The following is a 20,389-nucleotide window of genomic DNA, read 5'->3' on the forward strand; positions in this document are numbered from 1 at the left end:
GGCCTAATTAACTTTGAGGTGTGAAGAAAAATCGAAGAACTTGAATAGCCACACATAAATATCCGGTTACGGTAACGGGAATTTCGATAACGCGAAACGGGAAAAATGCTCATATTTGGAAATCGAAAAAAATTTCGAAATCTCATCCACACACATACACAACTCTTTTGTGTTTGTCTATTGCTGCTGCTGTCAAAATGGGTCAAAAGCTTTAAAGCCAACAAATCAGATTTCGAAAAACTGGAAACCATACAATAATTCTTCTTTTTTTTGTGTATCTTTACAGGGAAGTTTTGGGCTCACGACGCGATTAACCAAGAAAATTTTGAAAAGTCCCAAATTTATTTCTCGAGTTTTTAAGTTTCATATCGAAATTTAATCAAGATGCCGAAGCCAGTCGCAAGTCAGGAGGATGAGGATCCCACCCCATACTTGTTCGTGTCTTTGGAGCAAAGACGTATCGATCAATCGAAACCCTATGACTCGAAGAAGTCATGCTGGATTCCCGACGAGAAGGAGGGTTATCTCCTTGGTGAGATCAAGGCCACCAAGGGCGATATCGTCTCCGTCGGCTTGCCTGGTGGAGAGGTAATATCTTCGTCTCCAATAAACACCTTCGAAAAAAAAACCAATCAAAAGATGTATAATCGGTTACTTAAAGATCTTTCTTAAAGGTTGTTCAAAAGTGTTTGCAGCTTGTTACCCATGGGCAAAGTCTTTTTGGTACTACAAAAAGGTTATTTCAATGGCTAGCAAGAGGCAGGGATTTTTAAACAACCAAGGAACTTTATTAGCAATGTAAACTATAGTTTCCAACTATATGTACGAATAGGTAAAAGATTTCAAATCCGAGAAGGTGGAAAAAGTGAATCCACCGAAATTCGAAAAAATCGAAGATATGGCCGACATGACCGTGCTTAACACTCCTTGCGTGTTGCACAATTTACGCCAGCGTTACTATGCTAAGCTCATCTACGTAAGTGTCGTACTGCCAGAAACTCACTAATATATGGGTATTTCTTCTTCTCTCTCTCAAACTCAAAAACGAACTGCTAACCCACCGTCTAACCAACAAAAAATGTACAAAAACTAAACATAACCATTTGGGTGGGACGCGAACTGAATCGAACTGAATCGACAATCAAACGAAAACGATATAGACACGAGACTTAAAGAAAGATCTGCTCCAGCAAGTGAACCCTCCAAAATACGAAAAAGCCGAGGATATGTCCAACTTGACATACCTTAACGATGCCTCTGTGCTCCATAACTTGAGACAGAGATACTACAACAAGCTGATCTACGTAAGTAATTGCCAAACCAGGGTGGCACACATGTATGCGTTCGATGTTTTTACCCAGCCGCTTACCCACACTCACAAATATTAAATAAATAAAAAAAATATCATCTCCAGTTTATATAAAATTTTATTTTACTGCACCGAGTCCCTAATTAAAGCTTATAAATTCGTAATGCAATTGAGTAGACTGCTAACCCTATCACATTGGCTCCTTTTTTAAAATTACCAAAAAATAAAAATCACATAAAAAAGCACAACAAAAATTATAACCCCAGCTAAATCCTCATATCCTGTGACGTAAGCACTAATCGCGCTTCTATTAAACCGAATTTGGCCGTCCAGTCGGATGAACCGCACAACTGGAAAATAAACGGTTCTACACACAGCACACACACTACACAATCAAAGCCACAAGAATTGGTACTCAACACCAGAAAGCTGAGCCGAACATCCCCAAACAAATCACCAATCATTACCCCAGTCCAAACAGAAAACTTTAAACAAGTATACTGCAAACATCGTAGTTAGTTTTTACCTATAACAAAAACCGAACACCAAAAAACTGGTAGACCAAAAGACAACAAAAACTGTTACTAAAAACCATAATTTATAAGAAAACAATTTTCCTAATTTTACCTCTATCTATGAAGCGGTTAAGAACTCTCCGAAAAAAAACTGAAAAAGTTGCTAAAAAAAATACACAAGCCTTATGGAGAAGCTCTTAAACCGCCTACCTTAAAACTAACTTTCCTTCTCCAAAAGCTAACGAAGACGAAAATGAGAAATCTTCACCATATTAACGATCAAATTTTACCCAATCTTTTTTTGGCAAAAAAAAAACAGACCTACTCCGGTCTTTTCTGCGTTGCCATCAATCCTTACAAGCGTTACCCCGTGTATACCAACCGTTGCGCTAAGATGTACCGTGGCAAGCGCCGTAATGAGGTGCCACCCCATATTTTCGCCATCTCTGACGGTGCCTACGTCGACATGTTGACCAACCACGTGAATCAATCTATGTTGATCACCGGTGAGTCTGGTGCCGGAAAGACTGAGAACACCAAGAAGGTCATTGCGTACTTCGCCACTGTCGGCGCTTCCAAGAAGACCGATGAGTCCGCCAAGAACAAGGGCTCCCTGGAAGATCAGGTTGTGCAGACTAACCCTGTGCTTGAGGCTTTCGGTAACGCCAAGACCGTGCGTAACGATAACTCTTCTCGTTTCGTAAGTACCCAAAAACTTGACATCGCCCCGAGGAAACAAGAAATAATATGAACTCCTTCCTATGCAAAACAGGGTAAATTCATCCGTATCCACTTCGGCCCCACTGGTAAACTGGCTGGTGCTGATATTGAGACCTGTAAGTTTTTAACTTACCATTAAATACACTTTCATGCCATTGCTAACGTTATTCTTTTCATATTACAGATCTGCTGGAGAAGGCCCGTGTCATCTCCCAGCAGTCCCTGGAGCGTTCCTACCACATCTTCTACCAGATCATGTCTGGCTCCGTTCCCGGTGTTAAAGGTATACAATCGCCTCGTTCATCCTCCATTCAGCCATCCTTCATTCAGACAATCATAGAACTTGCTAGTTCTTTTCAAATCTCTTTTAGTTGTTGTTTAGGTTCCACACACATACACACACGAACATAAAACACAACATACACATACACACCCATACAAAATTGATACCATAGATTAATCAATGTACTTTCTATATACGCATTATCTGTCTAGACATTTGTCTGTTGACCGATAACATCTACGATTACCACATTGTCTCCCAGGGCAAGGTCACTGTAGCCAGTATCGATGATGCTGAGGAGTTCTCCCTCACCGATGTAATTTCCCCCTCCTTATATGATTCTAAATTTCGTTTTTATATTGTTGATTGACACTTAGATACTTATTATTTGGCTAAACTACTACTCGAACTATCGTAAACTATTTTAGAGCAATTTATAGCTAGTTGGTTAACCATTTTATTGCGTATCGCTATCGTATCGTATATGGATTAGGCCACACCCTATCCGCTTACCTGTAGCCAAATACTATGCCAAAAAACATCCCGAGGAACGGATAATTGGAATTCATAGTAGAAAGCTTTCACTTAGATCCCTGCCCTGCCCACACCCACAGATGTCCTAACCCATTTCATATCCAGCTAATCCGAACCCCCTTAAGAAGGTCATTATTGAATATGTATTTTTCTACCTCTTCCACATACCCACCACAAACTACCTTTCATAAATGTCGTACAATGTTGTTCGCATATATATCGTATATATATATATCTATAAAGAATACTGCCTGCTTTCGAACAACATTTACGACTATCGCATTGTCTCGCAAGGCAAAACGACCATACCAAGCGTCAACGATGCCGAGGAATGGGTCGCCGTGGATGTAAGGCCATACAGGACATGGTTACTTATCTGCATAATCGTACTACCCACAACAACATAACCCAACCAATCCATAACCCTAACCAAACATGTCCCTTCAGTGTTGTGTCCTCAATGTTGTCCAACCTTTAAACACCTGTACATATATATGTACGTTTTTCCATGTCTTCAACCTCAAAATTCACGCTTATCATATCTGTAGCTCAAGCTAGCCAAAGCTCGAAGCATAATCTACCCCTAAATCTAATATAAAACCTAATCAACTTAATCCAAATAATTTTTGAGTAGTATTCATGATAGGTAGGGTATAGAAAATTTTCCCTCACACAAACACAAAGCACACATCCGATTATTTATGTTAAATGCTATATCATCGAGTCTTTTTGTTCGCGCAAATTAGAGATGGTATTTCTGGGCCAACATATTGGTGATTATCCTGGCATTTGCCAGGGTAAAACGCGGATACCCGGTGTCAACGATGGTGAAGAATTTGAGTTAACTGACGTAAGTTGTGGTGCAGGTCCACTGTTTCCCAACCAAACCCAATTCCAATTCGGAACTATTGTAAAAAGATCTCTTCTCTATCAGTGTTACGTTTTCAATTTTTTCTTTATGAACTCCACTGATGATGTTTGACAATGATCCGAACACGATCTGATCGATCTCTTTCGCTCTATGTAGTGACGGCTATAATATCTGTGTACATATGGTTAACTTTCAAGTGTTATTCCGGAATTATCTTGAGTTATTGCGCTCTCTATCTACCTCTATCTTCGTATTTATACCAGTTAATTCCCACGTAGTCTTGCACCACAATCCTAAATTCCGCTTATACCATACACAAAAGCCACTAAAAGTCCCATATCCCCCAGCTGGGAGCACGAATGATCTCTGTTTACCATACACCGAATAGACACTGTTGATCCATTTTCGAAACCTTACTTGACACCGGGTTGTGTTGGAATGCCATTAATAGAGAGAGAGAGATGTAAGCCTGCTCCTGGCTGGAAAAGAATGCACAAGGATAATGCCCAAATCGAAGACACACTTCTATGAACACTCCAAACACTCCACACACAAACAGCACACAAGCATTCGCACATTAAAAATGTGAAACCCTAGGCTTAGAGCATAAGTTCTGTTCTTACTGCTAAACCAAAGAAAAACCTCTTTTTCGACTATGTGTATGTAGACATGTGCTTCCTCTCCGATAACATTTACGACTACTATAACGTATCCCAGGGTAAAGTAACTGTACCCAACATGGATGACGGTGAGGAATTCCAGCTTGCAGATGTAAGTGGTCGCCAAACACACACCCACCCACCCACAAAATCAAACTGCACTTGAACCACACCCAAGCACACAAACACACAGACATACAGACATACACTCCCCGTAAATATGCATCCGATATCGGTAACGTCTGAACGACAAGGAACCCACCAACCGATGATCCATACCAACCACACCAAAACAGAAATATTTTGTGTGTTTTGTGATTATCTTTTCATTCTATGTTTTTTTTTATCTGTTACCCAAGTTCCGTTTCCGGTTCCGAAAATGGAACATATAGAGAGTAAGAATGATGGAATGGCGAATGTCGCAACCCCTGCTCGAAAAAGCATCCTACGGATCGGTCTCTAAGCCGATGCTCTGTCAATTTCTTTATCTGTAAATGTACCTAATACGAATGCCCCGACAACAAAGACTTTGACTTTAAGCCTGGAATGTAAATGCATCATGTTATCCTAAGAAATACATAGCAATAGATAAAAAAGAATACCCCCTGATTTGTACCCGGAAAAGACACTATGTACAAATACATTTTGGTTCCTTTGTGTCTGTGATAATATTTGTGTGTAGCGGCCAGGACTGACCCGAGGGCCGTTCTCATCAAATAAGCACGTCCAATTATAGAATACCCCAGAGAAAATACATATTTTTCATGTGTCTTGTTAGTGTTTAAGCGACCCGGCAAATCACGTGTTTCCCAATGATTCCGGAATACTTAAGCCACCTGGTAAACCTAGCTATACAAAAGATTCAGTAGCACCAGTAGGTCTACTAACCATAATGCCATTTATTTGCTGCTCGATAAAATACTTTGGTAACTCGTAGTGAACCGTTCAAGCATGTTGTGCATGATTTATAAGATATAAGCTACACTCAACCACAGAAAATATGCTCAAAAACAAATCCAAAAATAACGCTTATAAAAGCCATTAACCGAAAGATGTAAAAAGAGAAGTTTCCCTTACTAAAGTGTAATTTTCTTCCCCCCAAAACAACCATTTTGACCCACAGCAAGCCTTCGACATCTTGGGCTTCACCAAGCAGGAGAAGGAGGATGTGTACAGGATCACCGCCGCTGTCATGCACATGGGTGGCATGAAGTTCAAGCAACGTGGTCGCGAGGAGCAGGCTGAGCAGGACGGCGAGGAGGAGGGTGGCCGTGTGTCGAAGCTGTTCGGTTGCGATACCCAGGAGCTGTACAAGAACTTGCTGAAGCCCCGCATCAAGGTCGGCAACGAGTTCGTCACCCAGGGCCGTAACGTCCAGCAGGTCACCAACTCGATCGGTGCCCTCTGCAAGGGTGTGTTCGATCGTCTGTTCAAGTGGCTGGTGAAGAAGTGTAACGAGACTCTGGATACCCAGCAGAAGCGTCAGCACTTCATTGGTGTACTGGATATTGCTGGTTTTGAGATCTTCGAGGTGAGTATCGGACGGATTGGGGACTTGGGCTGAATTTGAATCTCTCACGGCAATTGCCCTGTGGGATTTAAGTCGGCTTTAGCTGGTGGATGGCACAGCCCAAATCATCTTTATGACTTGGCTGTTCTATTCACAGCTGACCTGCTAACACGTCTCTTAACAGTTTAGCTAGGGATTCAGAATCACTCGGGGAACTATGTACATAGGTGCAACCTGTCTTCGCACTTAAACGCTCACAAAACCACACAAAGATACACAGCAGCACTATCCGTAGAAACCTTAAACGATCACTATTTTATTATGTAAATATTCCCAACTCCGATGTAGTACAACGGCTTCGAGCAATTGTGTATTAACTTCACCAATGAGAAACTGCAGCAGTTCTTTAACCATATCATGTTCGTCATGGAGCAAGAGGAATACAAGAAGGAGGGTATTAACTGGGACTTTATCGATTTCGGTATGGACTTGCTGGCCTGTATCGATCTTATTGAAAAGGTGCTTAATAGACTCAACTCAACTTTTGTGTATTTTGTATTGTGTGTGTACCTGAAAAATGCACCGAACTATTTTCGTTTGTTATGTCATGTTTTAGCACTTTCGATCAATCTTTTAGATATGAATCTGCGGATGGGTTTCCGCCAGAGTGATCTCAGGTAAACTGTAAAATGAGTGTGTTCTGAATGTCAGGGAATCTTGTCGGCATGCCCCACCCAACCACTGGTTATTTATGTGTTGAAAACGTACTCATCGCACCAATCCACACCATTTCCCCGAATTGATATCTAGTACAACGGTTTCGAGCAACTGTGTATTAACTTCACCAACGAGAAGTTGCAACAATTCTTCAACCATCACATGTTCGTTTTGGAGCAAGAAGAATACAAGAGGGAAGGCATTGACTGGGCCTTCATCGATTTCGGTATGGACTTGTTGGCCTGTATCGATCTGATTGAAAAGGTTCGTCTCCTCGCAACCAACCTTCCAAGCCAAAAATTATCCGCCATCGCTCGTTGTTCTATCTACATTTACGAATAAGTTTATTTATAGAGTGTTCTGCACCCTGAATGGCAAATCATCTAAAACTGATGATCCCAGAACGGGTCGCATACATATATTTATTGTTTCAGTCATGCGGAGAAGTGCGCCTATAAGCGTTTTCTAGCTCCATTTATGTTATAAGAGCCCACACCCACCCACAACCATGTCATGTCTCTCCAGTATGAAGAACCCCCCAGATTGAGTTCGAGGGAAAACAGAGAGTAACTAAACTAACGAAAACCAAACATTGAAATCAACATCCAAATTAACACCGCTTTATTATTATGTTACATATTGTTCCGTTCCACGATCTAGTACAACGGTTTCGAACAATTGTGCATCAATTTCACTAACGAAAAACTGCAACAATTCTTCAATCATCACATGTTCGTTTTGGAACAAGAAGAATACCAACGTGAAGGCATCGAATGGACCTTTATTGATTTCGGCATGGATCTGCAAATGTGTATTGATCTGATCGAAAAGGTACAGACACGGCCATAACTATCTAGCAGAGCAGATAGCCCAAGCTGACCATTACACAATAATACACATTTGCGATAAATATGCACCTTGAAGAATGTTCTAATGCAATATAATCAAATCTAATCGATATTAATTTCTGTTAACTTAGTTGTAAGATCGCCTAAAGCTAAAAAAGCACCAACAAGTAATGCATTTGCAAACTTTTCGACTCACCACTAAAATTGTAAGGGGTAAGTTCTATGTACTAATGTGTTTTGTAAGTCGTATTAGTGAAGCGTCATGCCGCTTATAAGAATTATTTACAAAAACTACTTTAGTTTAATTGCTTGCTTTTACTAGAACATATTTCAGTAAAACCCCAAAATGTCAATGCCCAAATCTAACGTACGGAACTTCGCTTTCTTTCACCACTAGCCCATGGGTATCTTGTCCATCCTGGAGGAAGAGTCTATGTTCCCCAAGGCCACCGATCAGACCTTCTCGGAGAAGCTGACCAACACCCATTTGGGCAAGTCGGCTCCATTCCAGAAGCCCAAGCCTCCAAAGCCCGGTCAGCAGGCTGCCCACTTCGCCATCGGCCATTATGCTGGTTGTGTGTCCTACAACATCACCGGTTGGTTGGAGAAGAACAAGGATCCCCTGAACGACACCGTTGTCGACCAGTTCAAGAAGTCGCAGAACAAGCTGCTGATCGAGATCTTCGCCGATCACCCCGGCCAGTCGGGTGGCGGTGAACAGGCCAAGGGAGGTCGTGGCAAGAAGGGCGGTGGCTTCGCTACCGTCTCGTCGGCCTACAAGGAGCAGTTGAACAGCTTGATGACCACCCTGCGTTCGACCCAGCCTCACTTCGTCCGTTGCATCATTCCCAACGAGATGAAGCAGCCTGGCGTGGTTGATGCCCACTTGGTTATGCACCAGCTGACCTGTAACGGTGTGCTTGAAGGTATCCGTATTTGCCGTAAGGGCTTCCCCAACAGGATGGTGTACCCCGACTTCAAGATGCGGTAAGTATCGGGGAGGGAGTTCATAGGTCTTTGCACATTAATTTAAAATATTACACTAGCACATAGACATACTTTAAGATCAGTTGTAGTTCAGCACTTTGAGTTAATTTGTACATACACATGCACCAGTCGGTTTAGCACTAGGAGTAAGCTATTAATCACGATCAATTTTTAACTTGAATATTATAATACTCAACTATAGTTACATGATTCTGGCACCTGCCATCATGGCGGCCGAAAAGGTGGCCAAGAATGCTGCCGCAAAGTGCTTGGAAGCCGTCGGACTGGATCCCGATATGTACCGCATTGGTCACACCAAGGCACGCACTTATAAAGATTCCCTTTTTATATCCACTTTGCATATGCAAGCGAATGTCCTCACTCCAACTGTATGACTAGTGTATCTTTCAATTGAATCCCCACTTGTTTCTCCTCGTTGTATGTACCATGTACCAGAAATCAACTCCAGTTCCAGTGCTGTGTTAGGTGTATCTGCGTCTCAAGTCTAACTATGTGTATCATGATTTTTTCTGAATATGGAATCAAAACCGAACTCTACATCCTAACAGGTACCAGATTCTGAACCCTCGTGGCATTAAGGATCTTGATTGTCCTAAGAAAGCCTCCAAGGTTCTGATCGAGTCCACCGAGCTGAACGATGACCTGTACCGTCTGGGTCACACCAAGGCATGGAAAAGTTCTTCACTTTAGATAAGCTTAATCTGGCAAAAAACTTCAAAATTGTGTAGACACAACACTTATGAGTGGATGGCTCAACAGTAGTTTTATGTAGTCAATAATCATATAAAACGGTGCTCGAGAAAACCTCAACGAGAGAGCTGCCCAATACTATATTCATAACATAATTTACACTTCACACACATTCAAGAGACATAAACCAAACCAGAGTTGGCAAGTCACAAATGTACCGAGTGGGTACGATGGTATAAATATTTCCATATTGCAGCTATCAAATCCTGAACCCAGCTGGCATTGTTGGCGTCGATGATCCCAAAAAGTGTGGATCCATCATTTTGGAATCCACCTCATTGGATCCCGATATGTACCGCATTGGACACACCAAGGCATAAAAACGTTCCGATCTGTTTAGCAGTTTTGCCTCATGCATTTTGAACTTATTTCTTTCTTTATGCTCCACCCCACAATTAGTAGATTTTGAAATGTCTCCCTTCCACACTTCACGAATACCACACAGCTCGTATTCGAATGCAATCAATTTCTCTCAAAACAATACAATTGACATTCACTCGTATCTCAAATGCCAGCTATAGGCTATACGAGCCCAAAAGCATCCACAATGAAATACGAAAACCAATACAGAATCCAAAAGATTTCAGGCGCCCTTTAGGTAAACAGCAACACAAAACTTCTAAGGGCGCTCAGTTAAAAAAGTTCAGCACTTTTAAATGACTTCACTTCCTGTCCCTGGAAATTATATGATATTAAATCCCACTCCAACATGCACACACAATTAGACATCATAGACACTCGTAAAATTCCCACGCATGGGTTCGAAGTTCGTAGAAGTTCGTTTTTAAAGATTTTCTTGTTCGGATCAACTGTGAATAACATTAGATATAAGCTAGATATACTAAACCATACTTAGATACTTGGAATACTGTAGTATCATTTAATGTTGATTATCACCATCTATATGTGAACATATAGCTACCAAATCCTGAACCCCAAGGGTATTAAGGGTATTGAGGATCCCAAGAAATGCACGAAGGTCCTCATCGAATCGACCGAGTTGGCCGAAGATCAGTACCGTCTGGGTAACACAAAGGCACGCACAACCAACCATTTCTTACTCTTGACCACTTCAAAAACTGCTTTTGTCAATGGCTCAGAAACTGATGTCCAGACTCACTTTTACACTTTGCACCGAAACTCAGAAAACTATCATGGAGTCGTACCTTGTCGAGACGCAAACTAAGCAAAAAGCTTACAGTCTCGAGCTGGGAATGCTCTTTTCGCATGTCCTTTTTCTCTCTATCTCCATAAGTTGGCCTGTTAATACAAGGACACACCTCACATAAGACCAGATCCCTTCCAAAATCCAAACCCCAAACAAAAACCTTTACCGAAAAGGCAATCCAACATCCACTTTATTGGTGCTCACATTCCCCATTCGTAGTAACTTACCTAGACGTAACTCTACTATTCCTTAGTCAGTAGTTAATAAATCTAACCCCCACCAAAACCAAAACAAATTTAGTTAGAATGTATGCCATCTAATACTAACCAAATCGTTTGAAACAAATTAATACAAAAACCTTCAAACTACAAAACCCCCATACAGCTACAAGATCATGTGCCCCAAGCAATTGCAGGGCGTTGAGAAAGACAAAAAGGCCACTGAAATTATCATTAAGTTTATCGATTTGCCCGAAGATCAGTACCGTTTGGGTAACACAAAGGTATATGCCCGACAATATATCTTAAACATTCATTCACAAATCAGCGACTGCACCTCTTCAGCTTAAAGCTGGATAATGTTTGCTAGACTGCAAAGCTTCATTTGAACACCGACGAACTCTTTTGTTTGTCTGAGTTTGATAAAGGTTTTGGTCAATAGATATTATCTAGACTTCACACGCCAATTCTCTCGAATTCCTCACACAACATCTTCTGCCGGGATACATTTTCCGGATCTGCTTTCCTAATCCAATTTTTGACAACCTCTCCAGCTGCTAGTACACAGCTTTTGTCGAGAATTGGGTTGGGTAATGTTGGCTCCGTAGAATTTATCTTGCCTACCTCTTAGTATTATCTGAGTGTTATCATCTGCCTGTATTTTAACCACATTTGCATCCCACTACTAAATTTATACATGTTAGTATTTTTCGATTTGTGTTTTTGTGATTTTATGTACCTTTCGTTGTTCTTGTTTGTACCATCCATCCTCTATCTATCCCAGTTCAACCTGTCCAAAAGTGTTTTTGAAGAACCGCTTATGCAAATGCAAAAAAAAAATCGAATGAACCTATACCGTCTGAATGAGTTTCGCTAGAAACATCCAGAACAGTATTGGTTCGGCTTAGTGCACGCGCTCTTTTAGAGACTCAATGCACAGAAATCTAACCTATTTTCTTTCCCTCAACCCACCCAAAACCTTAAAAAAAAAAAACGAAAAAAAACAGGTGTTCTTCCGCGCCGGTGTCCTGGGTCAGATGGAGGAGTTCCGTGATGAGCGTCTGGGCAAGATCATGTCCTGGATGCAGGCCTGGGCCCGTGGTTACCTGTCCCGCAAGGGCTTCAAGAAGCTCCAGGAGCAGCGCGTCGCCCTCAAGGTTGTCCAGCGCAACCTGCGCAAGTACCTGCAGCTGCGTACCTGGCCCTGGTACAAACTGTGGCAGAAGGTCAAGCCCCTCCTCAACGTCAGCCGTATCGAGGATGAGATTGCCGTGAGTATAGCAAATGAAAAAGACCATCATCTAGGCGTTTTTGTGGTTCGACGATGTTGATTGTGAACTTGGACAGAACAGTTGCTCGTGACAATCATGTAAACATGTAGCCATGGCTTGTCTCTTCCATTTAGTCATTGTCTGGGGTAATTGGATGAGTTGGGGCAGCTGCAGCCCAATCAAATCCCCAACTCAATCTTATTTTAGCCAATAGCCATAAACATTGTATCGGTGCGAAATTCTTGCGCTTAATAAAGCACACATCTTAATACCTGCATTCGAACAGCCCCCAACCACCCACTCACAAACAGCTGCCCGAACATATCGATACGATCTGATTCCAATCGCTGGGGATGCCAAAAATAGATGCTGTCATAATCTCCTCGCACTTTCGGGCCAAATGTGGCCTCTGTTTCGCTGGAATCCAACACAGCTCTTCACAGTCTCTCACATTCCCACATCGACTCGCATAGGTACATATATATTTTTTGAACATAAATTATGAATTGCACTGGGTCTATTCTTGGCCCTGCCACATAGCTCGGGATTTTTTTTTAAAAGCCACAATTAGTTTGCCAATTAGCTTGCTAATTAAATAATAAAAAATGCCCGAAGATGCCCACGTATAGTTCCGATCCCCGATGAGTAATTTAAATTGTATACACATACGCATAATATGTGGTATACGTTCTATATATATTTAAGATGGTACACCTGCTGGTACCGCCGCACAAGTGCGACTTGATAGGCCCCATACCAGAGCACTATAGAACCATAGCAATGGCAGCAATTTGTGAATTATGATGGCTATGGCTACCTCCTAACCAATTACACATACCAAGTGGCCAAGTGGCAGCAGCTGCCATTTCGCTGCTCTGCTCTGCTCTGGTGCCGCTCTGCTCGCTTCGGGGCGTTTGCTAAATTTATAGCCAAAGTGGCCCAGTGCATTTGCAGCAGCCATTCCAGTTGTATTTGACCAGTCGCCGTCGCGGTAACGCGTACCACAAATCGAACCCCAAACGAAGAACCAATCGAATTGAGCATCAGCAGATCATCTTAGCTGGCATAGCAAAATAGCTAGCTTTAAGAAAACGAACCAACAGCAGAGTTACCTAGTGGGAATAGGAGTTAATAAAAGTGTATAGCCCTTCCTAAGAGAGTTTTCCATTGAATAAGTGATTAAGCGCCATGGCCGATGAAAAGAAAGCCAAGAAAACGAAAAAATCCACCGAAGCAACTACACCCAGTGCCACTGAGGAGGCAGCTCCAGCCGAGGCTGCTCCACCAGCAGCAGCTGAAGCTGCAGAAGTTGCACCTCCTCAGCCCGAACCCACGCCAGTCGAACCACCAAAAGCCCAGCCAGCTGAGCAGATCAGCTCCGGCCAATCCGTTTCTAACCCATCAAATGCCTCTAATGACTTGCAGCGTCTGGAGGAGAAGGCCAAGAAGGCTGAGGAACTGCATGCCGCTGAAGTGAAAGTGCGCAAGGAGTTGGAGGCCCTCAACGCCAAGCTGTTGGCTGAGAAGACCGCCCTGCTGGACTCCCTGTCCGGCGAGAAGGGTGCTCTGCAGGACTACCAGGAGCGCAACGCCAAGTTGACTGCCCAGAAGAACGACCTCGAGAACCAGCTGCGCGTAAGTATCCCATTAATCCAATACCCTAATACCCATTTATATGATGTGGCATTAATCCAAGTGCCACGAAAGCGGAAAACGCGAAATTGATCAGAGGCAATCGAGCATGAAAGGTGCTCGGCTATTTCTGTTCATTTGCGCAGTTTTGCTAAATTTAGGAGTGACTGACTGTGCTCATCTACTTAACACACCCCCAACGCTTTCTTCGAATCTACTTAGGATATCCAAGAGCGCCTGACTCAGGAGGAGGATGCCCGCAACCAGCTGTTCCAGCAGAAGAAGAAGGCCGACCAGGAGATCTCTGGCCTGAAGAAGGACATCGAGGATCTGGAGTTGAACGTCCAGAAGGCCGAGCAGGACAAGGCCACCAAGGATCACCAGATCCGCAACTTGAACGACGAGATCGCCCACCAGGATGAGCTCATCAACAAGTTGAACAAGGAGAAGAAGATGCAGGGCGAGACCAACCAGAAGACTGGTGAGGAGCTGCAGTCCGCCGAGGACAAGATCAACCACTTGAACAAGGTCAAGGCCAAGCTCGAGCAGACCCTCGACGAGCTGGAGGATTCGCTGGAGCGCGAGAAGAAGGTGCGCGGCGATGTTGAGAAGTCCAAGCGCAAGGTTGAGGGCGACCTCAAGCTCACCCAGGAGGCTGTCGCCGATCTGGAGCGCAACAAGAAGGAGCTCGAGCAGACCATCCAGCGCAAGGACAAGGAGCTGTCCTCCATCACCGCCAAGCTCGAGGACGAGCAGGTCGTTGTTCTGAAGCACCAGCGCCAGATCAAGGAGCTGCAGGCCCGCATCGAGGAGTTGGAGGAGGAGGTCGAGGCTGAGCGCCAGGCCCGCGCCAAGGCTGAGAAGCAGCGCGCCGATCTGGCCCGTGAGCTCGAGGAATTGGGCGAGCGTCTGGAGGAGGCTGGCGGTGCCACCTCTGCCCAGATTGAGCTCAACAAGAAGCGCGAGGCTGAGCTGAGCAAGCTGCGTCGCGATCTTGAGGAGGCCAACATCCAGCACGAGTCCACCCTGGCTAACCTGCGCAAGAAGCACAACGATGCCGTCGCCGAGATGGCCGAGCAGGTTGACCAGCTCAACAAGCTGAAGGCTAAGTAAGTACCGCGTTTATATATATTTAGCTAGCTTTTTCAGATGCCACCGCTACGGAGACAGAGAGATCTTGATTAGATTCCCTTCGATGATCTTTCGTACCGAATCCAACTTAATAGATATTTGCTCTTTTACCCATTTGCTAATCCAGGGCCGAGCACGATCGCCAGACTTGCCACAACGAGCTGAATCAGACTCGTACCGCCTGCGATCAGCTGGGTCGCGATAAGGTAATATGTCGTGATAACTGGCGCCCGACCAGGGACGCCCAGCGATTCATACATATATACAGAAATTACACTGAACACGCATGTTCCAACCAAAAAAAAAAAGCAACCACACAACTACTTCTGTGTGTCCCCATATATATATCTCTCTGTCTAATATGAAAAAAAAAGGTTACTCAAAGGGTTCAACGCAAGGATAGCAAGACGCTCGCTTCTCGCCTCTGTATCTGTCTTTATCCCCCACAAAACATGAACTAACCCGTGAAATACGAACCTCTGTGTCTCTATCTATCTATGTCTAAACCAGGGCTGAGAAGGAGAAGAACGAGTACTACGGCCAGTTGAACGATCTGCGCGCCGGTGTCGACCACATTACCAACGAGAAGGTATTGAAATTGATCTCTATATACTCGTTATTGCTCTCAACGCGATGCTGTAAATTTAAATGCTGAAAGTTCTAGTTTTGCCACGTCTACATCTGTGTATAGTATCAACGTAGTTGCAACGCAACCACACCGAAAATCCCCTTGAAAAAATATGTAAAAACTAAACCGACCCACCACTAAAGTAATTGTCCAAGCTTGATCTACTAATTCCCAAAGCCTTGTACAGCACAATGCCACACTCTCACAATCCAACAAAAAAAAAACAACGAATACAGAGTTGAGACTAATCCATCAATATTGTTAAAACCCAAAACAGGCTGCCCAGGAGAAGATCGCCAAGCAGCTGCAGCACACCCTCAACGAGGTGCAGTCGAAATTGGATGAGACCAACAGGACTCTGAACGACTTCGATGCCAGCAAGAAGAAGCTGTCCATTGAGAACTCCGATCTGCTCCGCCAGCTGGAGGAGGCCGAGTCCCAGGTGTCTCAGCTGTCCAAGATCAAGATCTCGCTGACCACCCAGTTGGAGGACACCAAGCGTCTGGCCGACGAGGAGTCGCGCGAGCGTGCCACCCTTTTGGGCAAGTTCCGCAACCTGGAGCACGACCTGGACAATCTGCGCGAGCAGGTTGAGGAGGAGGCCGAGGGCAAGGCCGATCTGCAGCGCCAGCTGAGCAAGGCTAACGCCGAGGCCCAGGTGTGGCGTAGCAAGTACGAGTCCGATGGCGTTGCCCGCTCCGAGGAGCTGGAGGAGGCCAAGAGGAAGCTGCAGGCCCGTTTGGCCGAGGCTGAGGAGACCATCGAGTCGCTCAACCAGAAGTGCATCGGCCTGGAGAAGACCAAGCAGCGTCTGTCCACCGAGGTGGAGGATCTGCAGCTGGAAGTGGACCGTGCCAACGCCATTGCCAATGCCGCCGAGAAGAAGCAGAAGGCCTTCGACAAGATCATCGGCGAGTGGAAGCTCAAGGTCGACGATCTGGCCGCCGAGCTGGATGCCTCCCAGAAGGAGTGCCGCAACTACTCCACCGAGTTGTTCCGTCTTAAGGGCGCCTACGAGGAGGGCCAGGAGCAGCTGGAGGCTGTGCGTCGTGAGAACAAGAACCTGGCCGATGAGGTCAAGGACTTGCTCGACCAGATCGGTGAGGGTGGCCGCAACATCCATGAGATCGAGAAGGCTCGCAAGCGCCTGGAGGCCGAGAAGGACGAGCTCCAGGCCGCCCTCGAGGAGGCTGAGGCCGCTCTCGAGCAGGAGGAGAACAAGGTGCTGCGCGCCCAGTTGGAGCTGTCGCAGGTGCGCCAGGAGATCGATCGCCGCATCCAGGAGAAGGAGGAGGAGTTCGAGAACACCCGCAAGAACCACCAGCGTGCCCTCGACTCCATGCAGGCTTCCCTCGAGGCTGAGGCCAAGGGCAAGGCTGAGGCCCTGCGCATGAAGAAGAAGCTGGAGGCTGACATCAACGAGCTTGAGATTGCTCTGGATCACGCCAACAAGGTGGGTTTTTACATTTTGTTATACAAGAAGGGCATTCCAGAATTTCATATTTATTTATTTTGCGAAACTTTTAGGCTAACGCCGAGGCCCAGAAGAACATCAAGCGTTACCAGCAGCAGCTGAAGGACATCCAGACCGCCCTCGAGGAAGAGCAGCGCGCCCGCGACGATGCCCGCGAACAGCTGGGCATCTCCGAGCGTCGTGCCAACGCCCTCCAGAACGAACTGGAGGAGTCTCGCACTCTGCTGGAGCAGGCCGATCGCGGCCGTCGCCAGGCCGAGCAGGAGCTGGCCGATGCCCACGAGCAGTTGAACGAGGTGTCCGCCCAGAACGCCTCCATCTCGGCTGCCAAGAGGAAGCTGGAGTCCGAGCTGCAGACCCTGCACTCCGATCTGGACGAGCTCCTCAACGAGGCCAAGAACTCCGAGGAGAAGGCCAAGAAGGCTATGGTCGATGCCGCCCGTCTGGCCGATGAGCTCCGCGCCGAGCAGGACCATGCCCAGACCCAGGAGAAGCTGAGGAAGGCCCTCGAGCAGCAGATCAAGGAGCTGCAGGTCCGTTTGGACGAGGCCGAGGCCAACGCCCTTAAGGGAGGCAAGAAGGCCATCCAGAAGCTGGAGCAGCGCGTCCGCGAGCTGGAGAACGAGCTGGATGGTGAGCAGAGGAGACACGCCGATGCCCAGAAGAACTTGCGCAAGTCCGAGCGTCGCGTCAAGGAGCTGAGCTTCCAGTCCGAGGAGGACCGCAAGAACCACGAGCGCATGCAGGATCTGGTCGACAAGCTGCAACAGAAGATCAAGACATACAAGAGGCAGATCGAGGAGGCCGAGGAAATCGCCGCCCTCAACTTGGCCAAATTCCGCAAGGCTCAGCAGGAGCTGGAGGAGGCCGAGGAGCGTGCCGATCTGGCCGAGCAGGCCATCAGCAAATTCCGCGCCAAGGGACGTGCCGGTTCTGTCGGTCGTGGTGCCAGCCCAGCGGTAAGTTCCAATCCCAACTTCAAAAGCCCCCTATCATCATCATACCCCTACCCCTTAAGCCCTTTACGATTATGACCCCTCAGAGGTTAAAAAGAAATTAAGAAAACCCATTTGAACTTCTCTCACTCGAACACTGAGCCTTCATATTGCTGCAATAGCCATCACACTCGCTCACGTTCTCTCTGGATCAGTTTTTGGAATAATGTGTATATTCTTCCCTTTCATATTGCGCGCGTATGCTCTGCTTCCACCCACGAAAAACAGATCTAAATCTGAGGCAACACCACCAAGTGAAAAAAAATCTATATAGCGATCCAATTATGGTTCATTAACGATAATGAGAGAACAAAACCATGCAAAGAGAATTATAGCTTATAAGAATTATTATAAAATAAATACTAATAACAATAATATAGATGCATCATACGACATTCGCTAGCAGACAAAAGTGTAAAAATTAGAGGCCACCCAAATCAGAAATCAAAGGATCAATTCATCGAATACCAACCAAGAATGCGTTCATTTTGACAGAAAACCAAACGAAAAGCAAAAAAAAAATATGCAAATAAACAAGCAAGCAACCAACAGCAGCACCAGGCTAAATCAATCGAATTGCTTCCTTTACCAACCATTTACAAAGAACAATACTATTCTTCCACTATATTATTATAAACTGTATTTGTACATGTGTACTGCAGCCGACAGCGTCAAAGGGCCGCAAGAGCGCGCTGCTGGAGCAGTAAAAACTTTCTTGAAACATTTGTAAGTGGACGTGATCGTGCACGTCTTGACCCGTTCTTGTTGTGTCGGAACTCTTTCCTCCCACTTCCCCACACACACGCTGTCAGTTAGTCAACCGCAGCTCATCTCATTGTCTCGCTCACTCGATCGTTGTCCTTGCTCAAACTCATTCGTTACGTTTTGTCGTCTCGTACTTGTACTCGTCAAGCGTTCTTGCTCCTCTCTCATTTGATACTCGTCTCCCCAGTAAGACACTCTCTCTCTCTCGAAAAGCATTTACGTATGCTCACTTCGTACCTTGGTTACCGTTATTTCATCCCTACATTCGCTGGCACTAAGAAACGTGCTCAGAGAGTGCCGGGCGTTCTCGTTATCGTTCTTTCCTAAGCAGTCGATCCAACCTGGCGACTCGTCCCATCCCCGGCATGTTTTAATATAGTACGTCCTCTTCAACTAATCTAACTCATTTATTTATCTATTCTGCAGCCCCGTGCGACGTCCGTTAGGCCACAATTCGACGGATTGGCCTTCCCACCAAGATTCGACCTTGCTCCTGAAAACGAATTCTAAATGCCATTTCATTTTTTAATTTATTTTAAATGATATTTCATAATGATTATGTTTATGATTTTAATTTAATTTCTTAATTTAAAAACAAAATAATAAAACTATAACAAAATATATATCGAAAACGACGGGAGGCAAACCACCAACTACGCCAAATGCACTTAGGCAAAAAATGAAATCAAATAACAACAATCGATCACCATCGGTTAGCATACTTACATAAGTGAACAGTGTACTATAGCATCACTGTGTATATCAGGCTTTTGTGTAAGCGCGACATTTGCCATGGGGACACTGCTCGCTGGACCTGTATTTGTATTTGTATTTATATATTTTTATACAACTTTCGAAATGCATTCAACCAACTTACAATCAAAGAACCATTCGATTCTCAGGCCAACAACATGAGAAAGATCGATCGCGAAATGAGAGAGCCCCGTCAAAATGAAGGCCCCGCGGCGGTGTCCGCCGGTAAATGTCGCCCGCTGTTCGAATATTTTGCTCTATATGTATTCTCAATTAATTGTCATACAGACCAGACAAGACTTACGGACGACACGAGCTATACACTGCGCTTATGTTTATGTTTAATTTTGACTCTATCAAGCAATGATAATGAGATAAGATCATCACTCGACACTAAATGAAAAGTATACAAAAAAGGAACAAAATAAATGTAAATCAATTTAAAAAGTGTGTTTTATTCAAAGCAGATCTACCTTGGGTGTCAATTTAAATCAGAACGAGATGTCTTCTAACTAAATAAATTAAATTCAGTTAATCTGATGGACTTGAAAATGATCACCCTAATGATCTAAAGCCCTTCGAATCATTATTTCATAAAAATATATTTTCAATTTGTTTGTCTAGCCAGGA

At 44.7% G+C, this 20,389-nt stretch overlaps 1 protein-coding gene across 18 annotated transcripts; it reads left to right on the forward strand.

Annotated features, from left to right (window-relative positions):
- The first annotated feature begins 268 nt into the window (after window positions 1–268).
- Window positions 269–20,206, forward strand: LOC108150462 (myosin heavy chain, muscle). Of its 18 annotated transcripts, none has more exons than XM_017278642.2 (17): window positions 269–588; window positions 833–976; window positions 2,144–2,524; window positions 2,597–2,660; window positions 2,729–2,827; window positions 3,040–3,143; window positions 6,015–6,422; window positions 7,212–7,382; window positions 8,364–8,953; window positions 10,643–10,760; window positions 12,118–12,381; window positions 13,807–14,016; window positions 14,236–15,122; window positions 15,655–15,733; window positions 16,050–17,225; window positions 17,300–18,205; window positions 19,433–20,206. In XM_017278642.2, exons 1-17 carry the CDS (start codon window positions 385–387, stop codon window positions 19,514–19,516), a joined length of 5,889 nt encoding a protein of 1,962 aa, XP_017134131.1. In that variant the 5' UTR covers window positions 269–384; the 3' UTR covers window positions 19,517–20,206. The 18 variants fall into 18 exon arrangements, with proteins under 18 accessions (XP_017134131.1, XP_017134132.1, XP_017134137.1 ...); XM_017278643.2 differs by lacking the exon at window positions 10,643–10,760 and adding an exon at window positions 11,277–11,394; XM_017278648.2 differs by lacking the exons at window positions 7,212–7,382; window positions 10,643–10,760 and adding exons at window positions 7,779–7,949; window positions 11,277–11,394.
- Window positions 20,207–20,389: the final 183 nt, after the last annotated feature.

Source organism: Drosophila elegans, unplaced genomic scaffold (assembly GCF_018152505.1).
Source record: "Drosophila elegans isolate 14027-0461.03 unplaced genomic scaffold, ASM1815250v1 contig_814, whole genome shotgun sequence".
In the NCBI taxonomy this organism is placed as follows: Eukaryota; Metazoa; Arthropoda; class Insecta; order Diptera; family Drosophilidae; genus Drosophila; species Drosophila elegans.

Bases quoted from the DNA above. Each gene is read 5' to 3' on its own strand.
- LOC108150462 (XM_017278642.2), top strand. From the start codon at position 385: ATGCCGAAGCCAGTCGCAAGTCAGGAGGATGAGGATCCCACCCCATAC. The intron at 8,954-10,642 runs GTAAGTATCGGG...GTGAACATATAG, and splicing joins TACCCCGACTTCAAGATGCG to CTACCAAATCCTGAACCCCA. The intron at 15,123-15,654 runs GTAAGTACCGCG...TGTCTAAACCAG, and splicing joins CTCAACAAGCTGAAGGCTAA to GGCTGAGAAGGAGAAGAACG.